The sequence below is a fragment of the Scleropages formosus genome, chromosome 15, assembly GCF_900964775.1.
Source record: "Scleropages formosus chromosome 15, fSclFor1.1, whole genome shotgun sequence".
Classification (NCBI taxonomy): Eukaryota; Metazoa; Chordata; class Actinopteri; order Osteoglossiformes; family Osteoglossidae; genus Scleropages; species Scleropages formosus.
The window spans coordinates 17,461,753-17,476,945 of NC_041820.1; the positions used below are offsets into that span (position 1 = coordinate 17,461,753).

At 53.7% G+C, this 15,193-nt stretch overlaps 1 protein-coding gene across 1 annotated transcript in view; it reads right to left on the minus strand.

Annotated features, from left to right (window-relative positions):
• rtn1a (reticulon 1a) overlaps nt 1-14,986 on the minus strand; it is a 36,192-nt gene extending 21,206 nt beyond the window's left edge. The window contains exon 1 of the mRNA XM_029258691.1: nt 14,164-14,986. Coding sequence (XP_029114524.1) covers nt 14,164-14,407 — 244 coding nt within the window. The 5' untranslated portion in view covers nt 14,408-14,986. The remainder of the gene's footprint in view (nt 1-14,163) is intronic.
• Nucleotides 14,987-15,193: the final 207 nt, after the last annotated feature.

The window sequence follows — 15,193 nt, forward strand, 5'->3', positions numbered from 1 at the left end:
GAAATAATTTTTCATTGCCCTGTGCAGTGTGTAGACGATTAATGAGACCATCTGATGGTTGGCGGGGGGTGTTATTCAGACCGTTTTCTGCCTGTTTCTGGACGCAAAAGGAGAAAGGTTGCGCACCGGTGGAAAGGGAGGCTCGAGGCTGGTTCACCTGGGACAGCGAGGGGTGGAAGAACACGCAGCAGCTCCTCCACCGAACCACCCCCGGCTCCCCCAGCCCCCTCTGCCCATAGACGCGGTGTGCCGCGGCCAAAAATAGCAGCGCCGAGCAGCGAAGCGGGCTGAGCGAGAGCCCCTGCGTTGCGATGCAGCCAGAAGATTGCGAGGGAGCGGGGATATCGCGAGAGGAAGGGAGCGATGAGAGTGCTGCAGTGCCAATGTAGGTCACAGCACCAGGGGTCTGAGATCTAGGGGACGGGAGGGGGTGACGCTGGTCCGAGTTTGAGCGGAAGCGGTTCGGGCACTTCTGCAGCCCCCGCGTCCGTGAGCTCCTCGCGAACGACGCCAGCGCCGACGGCGTCTCCCACGCACCCTTTCCCGTACGTCTCCCCCGAACCTGTGGCCAGATCTCCTTCCACGCGTGCCTCGCGAAGGGGCTGGCCTGGGGATTCTATTTTTAACCACCTGCATGTGGAAGCGAGGCTGCGGAGACCATCGTTCTTGCTCGCTACCTGCAGAGGTGCGCTGGAGAGACCTGCCTACCTACCCTTCCAGCGTGCAGTTTTCAGGGCCAGGGCTCGTTTAGCATCCGCACACCGCCCCTCCTGGGTACCACAGGGACACACCGTCGTTATGGCGAGAGATAAGCTCTGACCCCCACGCTGCTCCAGCCCCTGCTGCTCTGGTTGCGGATAAGCCGCTTCCGATGGGAAGAACGACATGCGCTCTGGGGCAAGGGCACGGTACGAAATGCGTCAAACGGCGGCCTCTGGGTCGACGCATCTCTCCGAGCACGGCTCTTTGGGCATCTTAACAGACCGCAGGAGGCTGGCGGGTTCCGAGAAGAGGACACCGACCCTTCAGAGGACCATCAGGCACCCGAGTGGTCACGTGGCTGGGACGGCTCAAGCACGGGAGCGCTTCTCATGCGGCACCCCAGCAGGAGGACATCACCCTGGCTTTCACTGGGACAGGAGAGTGCCAACCCCGCCCCGGGGGACGGCATGGATCGGCAGCCACCGCGGAGCATCAGAGGACCGCCGGGGGGCCCACGGGACGCCGAGATAGGGGACCCTGGCAGCAAGGTGTCCCCTGGGGGAGCGAGAGCTTCCACAGGCGTACGTGTATATGCGTGTGTCTGTCTGCACAGCCCATGCTCCCCGTGGAGAGGATCAGAGCTTTCCGAGGCCACTCCGTGCCAACGTGGGGCTAAGGCATTGCAGAAGTCAGGGCTTTATTCCCGTAATGGGCCAGAGTTAATCACTCGGTCACAATCTGCACGCATTAACAGGGAATTAAGTGAATCCTTCAACCCAGCGGCTGAGTGTTCGAGACACGCAGGTCGAGGCGGAGGAGACGGCGCACGGGGTGAGGACGCCGTGAAAGAAAGAGCGACGGTGAGAAGATGAGGACGTCAACAGACAGAGGTCACAAAGGTGGCACTAGCAGGAGAGACAGAGGATGCAGTTGCACCGAATCGCTGTTATGGAAGAGGGTTATCGATTCGTTCTGGTCTGCGATCGCTGCACCGATATCAAATTTTCGCCTTTCGACCAATTTTGTCTCACGTTACCGCAAAGCGCGAGCCGACACAGCAGTCTTGCGAACCGCAGATAAAAGGAAAAGTACATATCGTGCAAGGAAATCGATAGAGAGGCTTCCTGGCAAAAGAAGTCAGGTATCCGACATCAAGCGGGTGTGCGCTCCTCGGAGAGCGGCGGGAGGGCCCCGGGAGGAGCCTCAACTCTCTTTGCTTCTCAGCAACGGCGAGGCGTCTCCCAGCTCGACCCCGGTTATTTTTGGAAGGCTCCTCGCCACCATGTCTCCCTTCGCGGGAAGTACGGCAGGAGTCGCAGCGCATTCCCAAAGGGAAGCCGGGGACATTTAAAAGGGCCAGCAGCACATAAAGGGCCCGTGTCCCTTCCTAGAAACTGCCCGCCGTGGGCCCCGAAGGGGTACAGCACACTCAAGCATAGGGTACGAGGCAGGATGCACCCTGGAGAGGACAGCAGTCCACGACGGGACCATCGCACACACTCATTCGCTCGCGCAGAAAAGGAGTCACCGGTTCACCCAAAATAAGTCTTCGAACCGTGGGAGGAAACCCACGCGAACTCGGCGAAGGTCGAGCCAGATTCCACCCCACACCCGAATCAGCAGCCCAGCGGCTGAGAGGCATCGGTTCTAAGCGCTGTGTCACCGTGCTGCTCCGAGCAACAGGGATGTAGGCCAAGCATCTGCAGTCGCTGATGCCAAGGGTTGGCTTTAGCGGTTCAGGGATATTCGCAAACCTCATCGTTCACCCAGCCACGAAACGCGCGGCTGGGAGCCGGCAGCAGGCTCCCGTGCGCAACGGAGAAAGGGCGGGTGATGTCGGACAGCTCGTCCTCGAACCCGCCGCTTTTCAAGGGAGATGGGACATCCCGAGAGGCGGGGCGAGGACCGTCTGGAGTAAGGAGCCAGGATTCCGTGTGACGCTCCATCAGCCGGAAGGCAACGAGCCGGGAGAGCTGGATCAGCGTCTGGGCTTCGCGGCTCATCTGCGTCCCGTCGAAGCTCCTCTGCTTTCGCAGGGACCGCAGAGCAAACAAGCTCCCCGTCAAAGGCGAACCGGAAACGTAGCAAGTCGAAGCAGAACCGACCGAGATCGCCGTACGGCTCTCACGCGTTTCATTTCTTTCGGAACGTCATTCGGTTTCAGGTGCTGCGCGGAAGAGGGTGGAGCGGGGGCTGGAGGGGGCCGTCGTAATTACCCAGGCTCGAGAGATCAATTTATGAGAATTTGTTTCCATGAAGCATGCATCTCGAATTCAACAGATGAGGTTGCTCCTTAGTGGAAACACCTTGCAGGAGACGGCGCTCCACAGGAACGTACGGAGCGCGTCGGCAGCATCAGAGCCACCAAGAGCTTCTTCCTCCGGCCTCAGTTCTGGAGGAACCAACCTTACCTCAAATAAGCTTCTGCTAAGTAACAGACATGTCTTGTGTGTTTATCTTCGATTGGGTGGGGAAGACAATTTTATACGTAAGGTTTTGTCTGTAGTGATTTTCACTTTTCTTACAAATCACACGCGGCTCACAGGCTCGCGGGGCAGCGGAGGGGACGGCCGACGCCAGCGAGAACGACATGTGGTAGAGAGCCAAACCACTTGACTGCTCTCACAGCGCTTTGCAATCAATATACAACTTCCCCCCACCGAGAACTGGGAGACCTTGTAAAACTCCAGAAGACTCAGCGATCCCCGATAAGCGTCCCGGACGGCGATGGTGCCGAGCGGTCTTTGCACTTTATTTCCGTGGAACACTCGCGAGAGCATACGTTTATCACGTTTCCACACCTTTGTGTGTTTCATTCCCCTCCTACAACATCTGTTTGTGTCTCCAAGACAACAAAAGTTTTTCTTTCCCGTCTCATTTACATTTATTTATTTAGCAGATGCCTTTCTCCAAAGCGACTTCCAATGAACCCTATGTAGTGTTATCAGCCCACACACCTGATTCACCGCGGTGACTACGTGGTAACAGTTCGACAGGGATGTAGTTGAATGGTACCATTTCCTCCCTCCCTGGGTTGTAACCATATGAGCGTGGCCTCCAGCACCATCAGCTTCCCCATCCCGAATAACCGCCAGGCAGCATTAAGTCCTGTTCCGCAGCCAACTCCGGCGCCTCCGCGAAGTCGTCGCCTCGGTCCAGTCCCGGTCACCTGTACAGAGCTGCAACGTGAAAGCGGCGGAGCAGAAATAGTCAGCAGCCATGATGCACGCAGTGGTGCGGAATCACACCCGATTAACGGCGAGAGACACGGAGCGGCGATCGGGGCTGGCAGGGATGCTGGTGCTCAAGCCACATGCTTTGGTGCTCAGTAGCATCCGGGAGGGATTTGACAGGCTCTGCCGTGCCTTCGTGGCTCTGCGGAGCAATCGGCGTCGGGGGGCGTTACGCAGCCATCGGTCGGAGCCGCAAGCAGCATGTCCGGAAAGGCCGGCGTGGGCCGAGAGCTATTATACAGCGGACGGCTGCGCCGGAGCGGCACCGATTAGCGTGTCAGACAATTACTCCTCGAATAATAAGCGGCAGGCAGTAAAGAGGTGAAATCGCTCACCCTTCTCGAAGCTGCGGAACCACAGGAGTGCCACGAGAGGAGATGACCGTCGGCACGGCTGCCCCGCTCGGATGGAGCCGGAGGGTCACGCTGGAGTCGTGCGGGAAAAGGCCACTTGGAACTGTTCTACGCTGAAGAGCGGTGCACAGTGGTGTGTGACTTTCGCACTCGTCCCTCGTCAGGAATTATGGACATCCTGGATTGTTAACTGGATTCGGTGCTTAGTGCCGATTATGGTAACGCAAGCTAACCGAGGCAGTTCTCTTACTTTAACTATTTGGTGAGGCTCTTCATGCGTCCCTGTACGATGAGGCAAATTTGGTGAACGTGGGGTGGGCGGGCGAACGATGGACGCAGATTTGGCGCCGAGACGGGTGGCACGGCGGTGCAGCGAGTAGCGCTGCTGTCTCACAGCGCCTGGGCGGTGCGAGAAAACGTGGGTTCGATCCCCGCTCGGTCTGTGTGGAGTTTACATGTTCTCCCCGTGTCTGTGTGGGTTTCATCTTGGTGCTCTGGTTTCCTCCCACACTCCATAGACATGCTGTTCAGGTTGAGTGAGAGTGCGTGTGTTCCACTGGTATATGGATGAGTGACCCAGTGTAAGTAGCATATCTAGCAGTGTAAGTCACCTTGATGAATAAGGTGTGTGGGCTGGTAACACGGCAGAGTTCATTGGAAGTCGCTTTGGAGGGGGGGAAAAAAAAAAGTTTCATTCCAATGTAACAATAAGTGCACAAAGTGACCCCACCCCAGTGATACATGGTATAGTTTTACCGCACCCCACTGGCCGAGCGGTGGCTGTTGGCCACAACTTTTTCGGCGAAGGGCGATACAGCTCAGGAGCAACGCGGAACTAGAAAAAACACGCAGCTGTGCAGCATCCGCACTCTGCCCAGCGGAAACAACAGGACGGCACACAGACGCGCTGTCATTCCAACAAGCACGTCGGCAGAGACCCTATGCAGGTTGTAGTGCGACACAGCGGATCAGAACTGCACCTCCACAACCCCTCGAAGGGCCACAGAATAATTTGGAGGAGCACAAGTGGTACTCCCTACCCACCATCCAGTAACTAGGACCAATGCACAGTATTGTTTCACTCCTCAATGTAGTGTTATGAACCCGCGCACCTTATTCACCACGGTGACTTATACTGCTAGATACACTACTTACACTGGGTCACTCATCCATACATCAGTGCAACACACTCTCTCCCTCACTCACACACTATGGGGGAACCTGAACAGCATGTCTTTGGAGTGTGGGAGGAAACCCACGCAGACAAAGGGAGAACATGCAAACTCCACGCAGACTGAGGGGGGATTGAACCCATGTCCTGAAGGCCCAAGCGGAAAAGTCACGAAAGCTGGTTCCCTGGGTTCCAGCACCAGCCTATAGGAGCTCACCTGAAGGATGTACCTGTGTGTGTGTGTGTGTAACAGACCTATATGTTTGCAGTCAATGAAATGACTGTAGCAGCATTACACCGGATGTCCACCTGTCGTACTGCTCCGGCACCTTCTTCTTTCAGAGGAACAGCCCACATCCTACTGCGTCAACGTGACTGGGAAGCAGAAGCTCCGCTCCGCGTGCCTGCACTCTCCAGCAAGCCGAGGCCTGGCAGCCGCCGTCCCCTCGCCGACGGTGCGGAAACCGAACCCCGACATTGTTCTCGGATCAGCCAGGGAGAAGAAACGCCGCACTGTTATCCACGCCCGAGTGACAGCGAGCGTATCTGTTATCTGCGGACGGGCAGACGCCGTTATTTTGGACACACTGGTCACTCATTGACGGAGGCTCCTCCCACTCGGGAAGGAGTTTGCCACATAAAAATAAACGGGATACCGCGTTTCCAAAGTCGCAACAGAGGCCAAAGACTAGAAATGCCCTTGATTGTCAGTCATGCAATCGCAGGAGGAAAAAGGGGCATTTAGTACAAAACTGACACCTCATTACCGAGCGAAATGCACACGTAGACAGTCGGCCCTACTCTGCTCCATTACCCCATCCGATTTCACGAGGCTAACATCGAGAAGATTGAGTGCGTCTCACGCATCCCAGCTGAGACTCTTCGCCGATGTGGAACTAAAAATGGATTTAAACAAAACAACGGAAAAGACGACCCATTAAAGTACTTAAAAAAAAAAAAAAAAAAAAAAAAAAAAATCAATCAACATAATAATCAACAAGAAACTTTTGCACCGTAGTGATGGAAAAAGCTAATAATACCTATGCTTTCAACGACACCGCTTGCAATTTTTGCCCATTTATACTGTTTTCGAGGTGAAGGGCCATTATTAGGGGGTGTAAAAGCAGCACGCCAGGAGCCCCGTGTTATTTTACACTCCAGCCTTGGCATCAGCGCGTCTTTCCGATGCGCACTGCCCAGTTCAGAGCCTTGCAGTCGCCCACACGTCCGTGTTTAAATTTTTTCCACCGGGCTAATGATGCTTTCATCCTCTTACTTAGAGGTCCACGAAGGCAACGGGTGGAAATAAACGACAGCGAACCGACGGCAGCGCACACCGAACGGATGCCGAACGCCCTTGACCAAGTTCGCGCAATCCCAAAATAACTGCTTCTGCGTGCTTTGCTGCAGCAGTATTGGCGAGAGTCTGAGATGTTAAGTCACACTTTAGATCTGGTGGCAACTTGTGACACACATTATGCCACCATTACGCTTGACTGTAATAAGCAGGCGGGAAAACACCAATTACGCAGTCATCTGCCGATGCCACTTGGGCCGCCTGGCTCCGAATAGAAACAGTCCTTCAGCAGCACTTCTTCTTCTCCTCCATACAAACTGAATCCCTGATGGAACGAACACACACACACACACACACACACACACACACACACACACACTCTGACTGAAACCACTTGCTCCAAACGGGGTCGCGTTGAACCGGAGCCTAACCCAGCAACACAGGGCATAAGGCTGGAGGGGGAGGGGACACACCCAAGGCGGGACACCAGTCCGTCGCAAGGCACCCCAAGCGGGACTCGAACCCCAGACCCGCCACACAGCAGGGCCTGGTTAAACCCGCTGTGCCACCGCACCCCCTTCCTGATGGAACACGCCAACGCAAATTACAAGGTGTGCGATGGTCTACGTGAGCGCCGTTACACTGGAGGCAGACGTAGGTAGCGGCAACCATGACTGTGCAGTAAGTGGCACCGACTGGATCTCGACGCAGCCTTTACGAACTGCTCCATGAGTCACCTGAGAACAACTCCGACGTTGCACGTCGAAGACAACGAATTCAAGAACCCGGTGCAGACAGGGTCTACACCGTCTCTCTCAGCTCTGCCTCCGTCTTCTGCCTCTATCGGTAGGTGGAGACGAAACGGCAAGCACGCGCCTTCTTCGTTGTTCTCACTGTTCGCTGAAGACACGGCGACCGCCCTTCTAGTTGCCCAGGGACAGAGAAGCTGCAGCTGTCTGCCCACTACGCCCAACCGCCCCAACCCCCATTTCCCATGCGCTCGGCAGCCCGGACAGCATCCGCAAGGCCCGGACATCGGGGCCCCTCACCGCATTGTTCTGGCTTCCCCGCCGAGTGCCAAAGAAGGGCGTGGCTGAGGGGACAGGGATGGGGGACTGGGGGATGACAGACAGGCCCTCTATTCAGAGGCAATGGAAGCCTTTTCGCATGAGAGAGGCCTAAGCACATGGCATCCTGGGAAAACGTTCTTTTTTCTTTTTTTTTTTTTTTTAAAGAATACTTTCACGGAAAAGTCGCCGCACGCAGCAAGCGGAACTAACGGACCGCACCGGATCGCATCACGGCACCGCACGGCCAGCACGCCATCCATCTTCCGAACGCAGAAACGGGCTCCTTCCGCGCGGCTCCTTTGCCGGGCGGCTCCAGTTGCAAACCGAGAGGGATGAAGCCGCGCGCGGGAAGAGCGCGTAACAGAGGAACGGCAAACGAAGGAGAAATTTCAAGCGGAGCTCATGAATATTTCAGGGGAGAGCGAGAGAGCTGCGAGCGCGAGGATCCCGATGCTCCCCACGGCCGGGTGGGCTCTGCAGGCTAAAAATAGCTGGCTGCCGAGACGCTCGAGCTACGGGAGCTCAGGCTCTACTGCCGCACTGCTAGGTGGAGTGCGTGTAGGTTGAAGGTGGAGCACGTGAAGGAGCAGAGTGCGGGTATAAGTGGGCTGAAAGTCGGCAGGGTGCAGGTATGGCGAACAAACGGTGCGGACGGGATGAGGGAAACATGCTGACAGAACACGTAAATGTTGAAGGCAGAGTACGAGAAGGGTGCGTCAAAGTGGAGACAGCCAATGTGGAAGGTCTAGGCAGGAAGTGTGATGAGTCCCGGCAGGGGATGCGAGGACCACAGGTAGGGAGCCTGAAGGGTACGGGTCCAAGAGATGGACAAACTGCACCCAAGGCCAAGACAAGATGAAAAGCATCATCCTCACTGTACGGCTCTGTATATGATACTGCTCACAAACTAGGCAGTGAGATGATTGCATTGCAGACACCAAATGTACATACAGTCACGTGAAGAAGGAAGGGCACAGTGAGTGGCGTGAGAGAACGTGGGTTCGGTCCTCGCTCAGTCTGTGTGGAGTTTGTATTTTCTCTCTGTCTGCATGGGTTTCCTCCGGGTGCTCTGGTTTCCTCCCACAGTCCAAAGACATGCTGTTCGGGTTTACCTGTAATATGTGAGTGACAGAAAGTGTGTTCCACTGATGTATGGATGAGTGACCCAGTGTAAGTAGTGTATCTAGCAGTGTAAGTCACCACGGTGAATAAGGTGTGTGGGCTGATAACACTACATAGAGTTCATTGGAAGTCGCTTTGGAGAAACGCGTCTGCCAAATAAATACATGTAAGTAGAAACTGTATCCTTTTACATATTGGCACAAAATTGCCCCTCGTGATCCTCACCATGACCTAACAGTAGATCCATCAAACCTCACATGACGAATAGCACACAACAGATTCTACTTTGTCATTATTTAGTCACCCAAAAATGACTCAATATGCATGTGTAAAAAAACCGAGTGCTATTAATTGAGAAGGTAGCTATGTGCCAGTGGGTAGAATAGTGGTTAGAGCCATCAGCTTGCAATCAAAGGAGGGAAGTTTGAAGCCTTTTTCCTGCTGTGGTGCCCTAGAGTGAAGAACTTCATTTCTGGAGATGGCTTACACTACGAACCTAACATTTTAAGTTGCCTTGGACAAAAGGGTCAACTAAATAATGGTAAACGACAATAATAATAATTTGAACAGAGTGCTGGTAATCGGGGGGGGGGGGTCTGGGGTTCAAGTCCTGCTTGCGGCATCTTGCGACGGACTGGCGTCCCGCCCTGGGTGTGTCCCCTCCCCCTCCAGCCTTGCGCCCCGTGTTAGGCTCCGGCTCACCGCGACCTCACTTGGGACGAGTGGTTTCAGACAGCGTGTGTGCGCCGCTAATCACCTTCACACAACTATCTGATCATCAGTAAGCGCTGCCAACTGGATACAAAAGCAAAAACTTCAGTTTAGTCGCCTTCGACGAGGTACCGTATATCTGTAACGATGTCAGGGATGCATTTGCCGCCGCTCATCACTGGGAGAGGGTTATAGAGCCATTTACCAACAGTATGGATTCCATAATGCCAGAGCGAGAACGACCTCTTACAATGGGAATTCCGTCAAGACCGGTGCCAATTTACGCAGGAATCCCAGCAAATTAACGGCAATGAGCTCGAATTTGCTGTTGTACTCAGGACCACTTTGCCGCACGCTGTGCCATGCGTGGCTTCCACATGTTGGCATGTCAGCAAAGTAATATCTTTTACTTGTCGCATGGGGTTAGACATTACTTTGCCATTACGGGAAGGCCTAGATGAGGGTTAATTACACACCAATGCGTAAAACCGTAAACGCGAACGAGGCTCTGCTTTCGTTTCCGCGTCACTATATTCTCATGAAATTCACATAATCTCGTTGCGCTCGGAACACAAATCTAATTAAGGCCACTACGCTCAAATAAAACCTGCGACATCGCGAAACCGAGGACTTGAAGCATCAGACCGAAACTGACCCTAAGTGATAAACCGACTTAAAACAGCACGGTCTTCTCATGAAATAGTGACCAAGATTTAATTAGTTGAATGAGGCCCTTGCTCTTCCTAGGGGAGAAAAAAACAGCTAGAAAAAGTGTTCAAATAAAGCAGCCTGTTTTTAAAAGTAAAAATGAGAGCCTATTGCCCGATAATAGCATTCCTGACTCCTGTGAACCGTTACGTAACGTCGCCGAGTCCTCTGGCGTTCGACCCTTGAGCGTCTGAGGAGCCTTAGAGACGGTTTCACCAGTCATCCTGAAAGCTTCCCGACGCTTCTCGGGCTCTTCCACTTCGGAGCTTCCCGGCCGCAGACATCCGGCCGTATCGCATTACTGCTTACAAGGGTTTTTACCCACCGTTGCAGCCGGGCGTTTTGCAGAAACGATTCCGCAAACGCCGCGATCGAGGGTACGACAGCAGATCCCTTCCTCGGTGCTCACCCTGGACTTTGGGACGATGCACAGCTGCCTAAACGTCGAGTTCGGCAACGCCGCTTCCAGAAATGCCTCCTGCAACGACCTGGTGCCGTCGATGCATACAAGTCGCGGTGCGCGTTTACATTTTTGCCGACAGGCGTCGAAAAGACTAGGGGTCGCCACGCACACGATGAGTAAGCGGGGCCATCGGGAGCGAAACCGAGCGTCGTTCGCGCCCGTTTGCCCGAGCTTCCTGGCGACGGCTCTGCCGAAGCATCCGGCGAAAGCACGGTGAAAGCTTTCGAGCAATCCCCGTGCGGCAGTTCCAGCACGCGAAGAGCCGGAGACTACGACACACAAGCACACGTCCGGCTAGAAAGGGCCGTTTAATTAACCTCCGTAATTAAAGCTGAGAGGAGTTCGTTATCCTTGGTCCTACTCACAGAATGCCTTCGAGTATAATCCCGAACGCACGGAGAGCGGCAAAAACCAATTTTCTAACTCAAAGCAGGTAACGGTGGCTTCGTTTGACTCTTATGTATAAATATTTAACGGTATTCAAATTTCCGGGGTTTGTTTAAGTGCCCGCGGCGTATAAAGGGAACAATGTGGGAATTCGTGACCTGTGCCGAGAGAAGCGGAGGAAGCACAAGTTCAGATATGGAAGTGAGAAAAAGCACCTACGTGGTGTGGTATCAGGCGCGTTTTAGGACAACCAAAATAAAGCGACCGGTCAGAAGCGCGTCAAGAAAATGTCATCGCTTCCCGACTTCTGCAAACAAAAATATGAAGATTTGTCGAAACTAAACCGGCTCTAGCGGCTTTTCCCAAGAATGCCTTGCGGATTCCGCGGAATGCGAGACAAACCAGAAAGCAGCTCCACTGATGTACAGCACATGCCATTATGACATCTCTCAAGTGATTTATGAGACTCAGCGACGGCGTGGTGAAAACTAATCAATTATCATTTTATACAAAATTACCGATCGACCAGCCTTTCGAAGCAAAGTATGTGTTCCCCGGAATTTATACTCGTTAAAGAACCGGATCGAATTATATCATCTGGATTTGCAGCGCTGACAGTCCTGCACGAACCAAATAGGGACTGCTGGTCGCATAGGGGTTACAGCTGCTCCTTTTCAACCAAAAGGTTGCAGGATCAATTCCCACCCCCACTTGAGGGAGGCGTTCACCCTAAAATCGTGCCAGTATAATGACCGTGGTGTACAAATGGGTTTAAAAAAAAAAAAAAAAAAAAAAAAAAAACAACAAGTAGCTCAACATTGTAAGTCACTTTGGAGAACAGCATCCGCTGAATGAATACATGTAAATTAAGTGAAAGCCTGAGAGTAAAAAAAAAAATCTACGTGACAGATAACTGTTCGACGAATCCACGTGGCACCTCTGAAGTTCCAATCGCAGCAACTGCAACGATTTACGAATAGACCGAAAGAAACATTTTCAAGATACATACGCTTCGGATGGTGCTTGCGTTCAGCACACGCTCAATAACCGTTGCTACAGTTTACAGGTGAACGAGCTATGCCACGTGAACACACGACCCCGGCAGCTCCTTCTGAGGTCACGTGTCAGGCGACGGCTCCGTTAACTTGAGCCGCGCAGAAAAAGACGCTTTTTAGCTTTGGGATGTCGTAAACAGCAATATCCTGCAAAGCTTCACAGAAAACACTGGATTAAGACGCAGACTTGCATCCGGTACCCGGACTGGCATCAGCGACGAGCAGCAGAGGTGCCGAGAAACTACACCGGGTAAACAACCACTCCCCGCTTCTTCTAGGCCACATGCTCCCGTTGTCTTCTGCCAAAGGGGAGCACGTGCCCTTTGGCCTCGAACCCGGTGAGCGTCCCGCATTCCCCCACCTCCTCCGGCTCCATCGTCCTGCTCAAAAAGCAACCCAAACCGGTAGCGACCCACTTACATAAACATCAGTCCTTATCCGCATTCTTGATCCCGTACACGCAGTCGCAGACCTGCTAAAGTATACAGTCGCGGATTTATTTATGCAGAGCAACTTTCACATGAGAGGGCGAGAGCAGCGCGAATGCGCGTACGCGCAGGGCGAGCTCGGCCGTGGGGATGTGCTCGGCCGAAAGATTCGGCGAGATGAATAATTAAAGGTACTCGGCTACGCGCTTTAAAAGCCCGCGTTCCTTACAGACTCATACAATCATAAAGCGAGCTATTTTCTCCAGCGCCCGACGTACATATTTGGCGATATGTAATCTGAAGAACCTTAAATATATGAATATTAACCTGCTGAAGTCATTGCTGAATATGACCACGCTTGCTGGATGCCATCACAGTTCTTCTTTTCTTGTTGAGGGGGAGAAAAGTCTGTTTGCCCAAAGGTTTTTTTTTTTTTTTTTTTTAACTCAAAGGTTCTGGCTGACATTTCCCCCCCCCCGACGCAGCATCTACCAGACCATCAGAGCACATTCCCGGCGCTATTATATTTTTGATCAAAGCCTATTCCATCTGCCGACACCTGGCGAAAACGCTTAGCGCAGAGTGGGCGATGAACCTTTACTACCTGCACCTCTCCCAGCCTCCCTCCTCGAGAACACGACCCGATCACGACACCGGCCTCATTTCAGCTAAACGCGTGTCACTTACACGCATTCGTTCATTCAGCTGATGCTTTTCTCTAAAGAGACGTACAATTATTTAGCAGTTCACACAGCCGGGTAACTTCCGGAGCAGTTCAGGGTAAGAACGTCGCTCAGTGGCGCTGCAGCTGAGGGTGGGATTCAAACCTGCGACCTTCGGGTCCAAAGGCAGCAGCTGTAACCACTAGAGCAGCAGCAGCAGTAGTAAAACAGGCAGTCGGCTGTCAGAGTATCGCAGCCTTACACGGCATTTTTTTTTTTTTACTCGTTTTCACCACAGCAATGAAGTGTCCCAGGATGTCATTTTTCATCCTAATTTCAACAGGCCAAAGGCCAGAGGCGCGCTGTCCCACGTTGAAGGAAGCGGCAGCAGGTGAGTTCAGCAGTAGTCCCCCCCCCAGCAGCACGTGACAAGTTGTTTGACCCCCTCGTTCGCAGCAACACACACACACACACACACACACACACCCGCCCGCTCGCAGCGTCACATGATGCGAAAGTTGGAAAGGAAAGTCCGAAAGCGGACACGCCAGCTAATATGTTATCATTATGTATGGCAACGCTTCGCGCGGAACTTCTGCGGGATGTCAGTGAGTGACCCGCGCGGCGCTTTAGGTCAGTCAGCGGTCGCGAGCGCAAGGAAGCCGCGGCGCACGCGCGCGCGCACTCACTCACTCACGGCTCAAGTTGAGGCGAAGTTCGCCGACGGCAGAACGACACATTGCGGCACCGCGCTTCACAGCTGCTCCCCGTGTTTTATTTGGCCTCATTTTTAGGCGTTACCTGTAGATGCAGTTTCCATAGCAACGGGGGCCCCTGCTTTCTGCTGGTCGAGCTCGCGCTGATGGAGGAAGGGTCTCGGTTCTGCGGACTCGTCCCCGTCGCTCTGTGGCCCCGCCGCGTCCAGTTCGACGACGGCTCCCCCGGCGAATGCAGCCCGGCTGCCGCCCAAGCACTCGAGCGCCTCGAAATGGTCCCCGAACCGCCTCCCTTCCGAACCCGGGTCGTGGCGGAGCTGCGCGGACATCGCTGGAAGCTCAGGGGCGGCTCTCTTCCTGCTGTGCGGTGCTCAAAAAAAACAATATAACTTCGAGAAGGAGCGAGAGCACAGGCGGGAACTCCGGTGGCGGAGATCTGCGGGTGGCTTCGGAGCAAAGTTGCCGCGAGAGGCGTGAGCGAGGCGACGCGCTCGAGCGGGGAGAGCGGCACGCGCGCGACGGCGGCTTGTTTGGTTCGGCGTTCCGGCGCTGACGTCACCGAGTCCGTGGCTCCGGCTGCGAAGACTGGGGACGGAAAGTGACGCTCCGTTAACCGTTTGGAGTGGGGCTCCCACGCAGGACGCGCGGTCCGCTCTGCTGCATGGCAGCGCGCGAGCTACACCGCGACGAACGAACATACATACATACATACAAACGAACGAACCTCCATATTGTGGAGACGCTTTCATAGCGCGCACTTCCTCCTGCACTTGTTGTATTGCAGCAGAGACTGGCCCAGCCCGGCGCGGGGGAAAAAGTAAAAAAAAAAAGAAAAAATAAAATAAATAAAAGCGCAGCGCCTACAAGCATCTACAACCCATTAGATGAAACGCCCTTTTGTTCACGGAGACCGTGCGGTGTTTTAAAAAAAAAAAAAAACACATAGCAGAGCGGCATAACATTTGTGACGTCACATTTATCATATTGACTCTTTTTTTAGTCTTTTGGTCATTACGTTTCTTCGGCATTACTTAAAATCAGAGAGTGAATGTCTGGCACAATCATGACAGATTTTCTTCTTTTTTTTTTTTTCCTTCCCCCCCCTTCAAAATCAC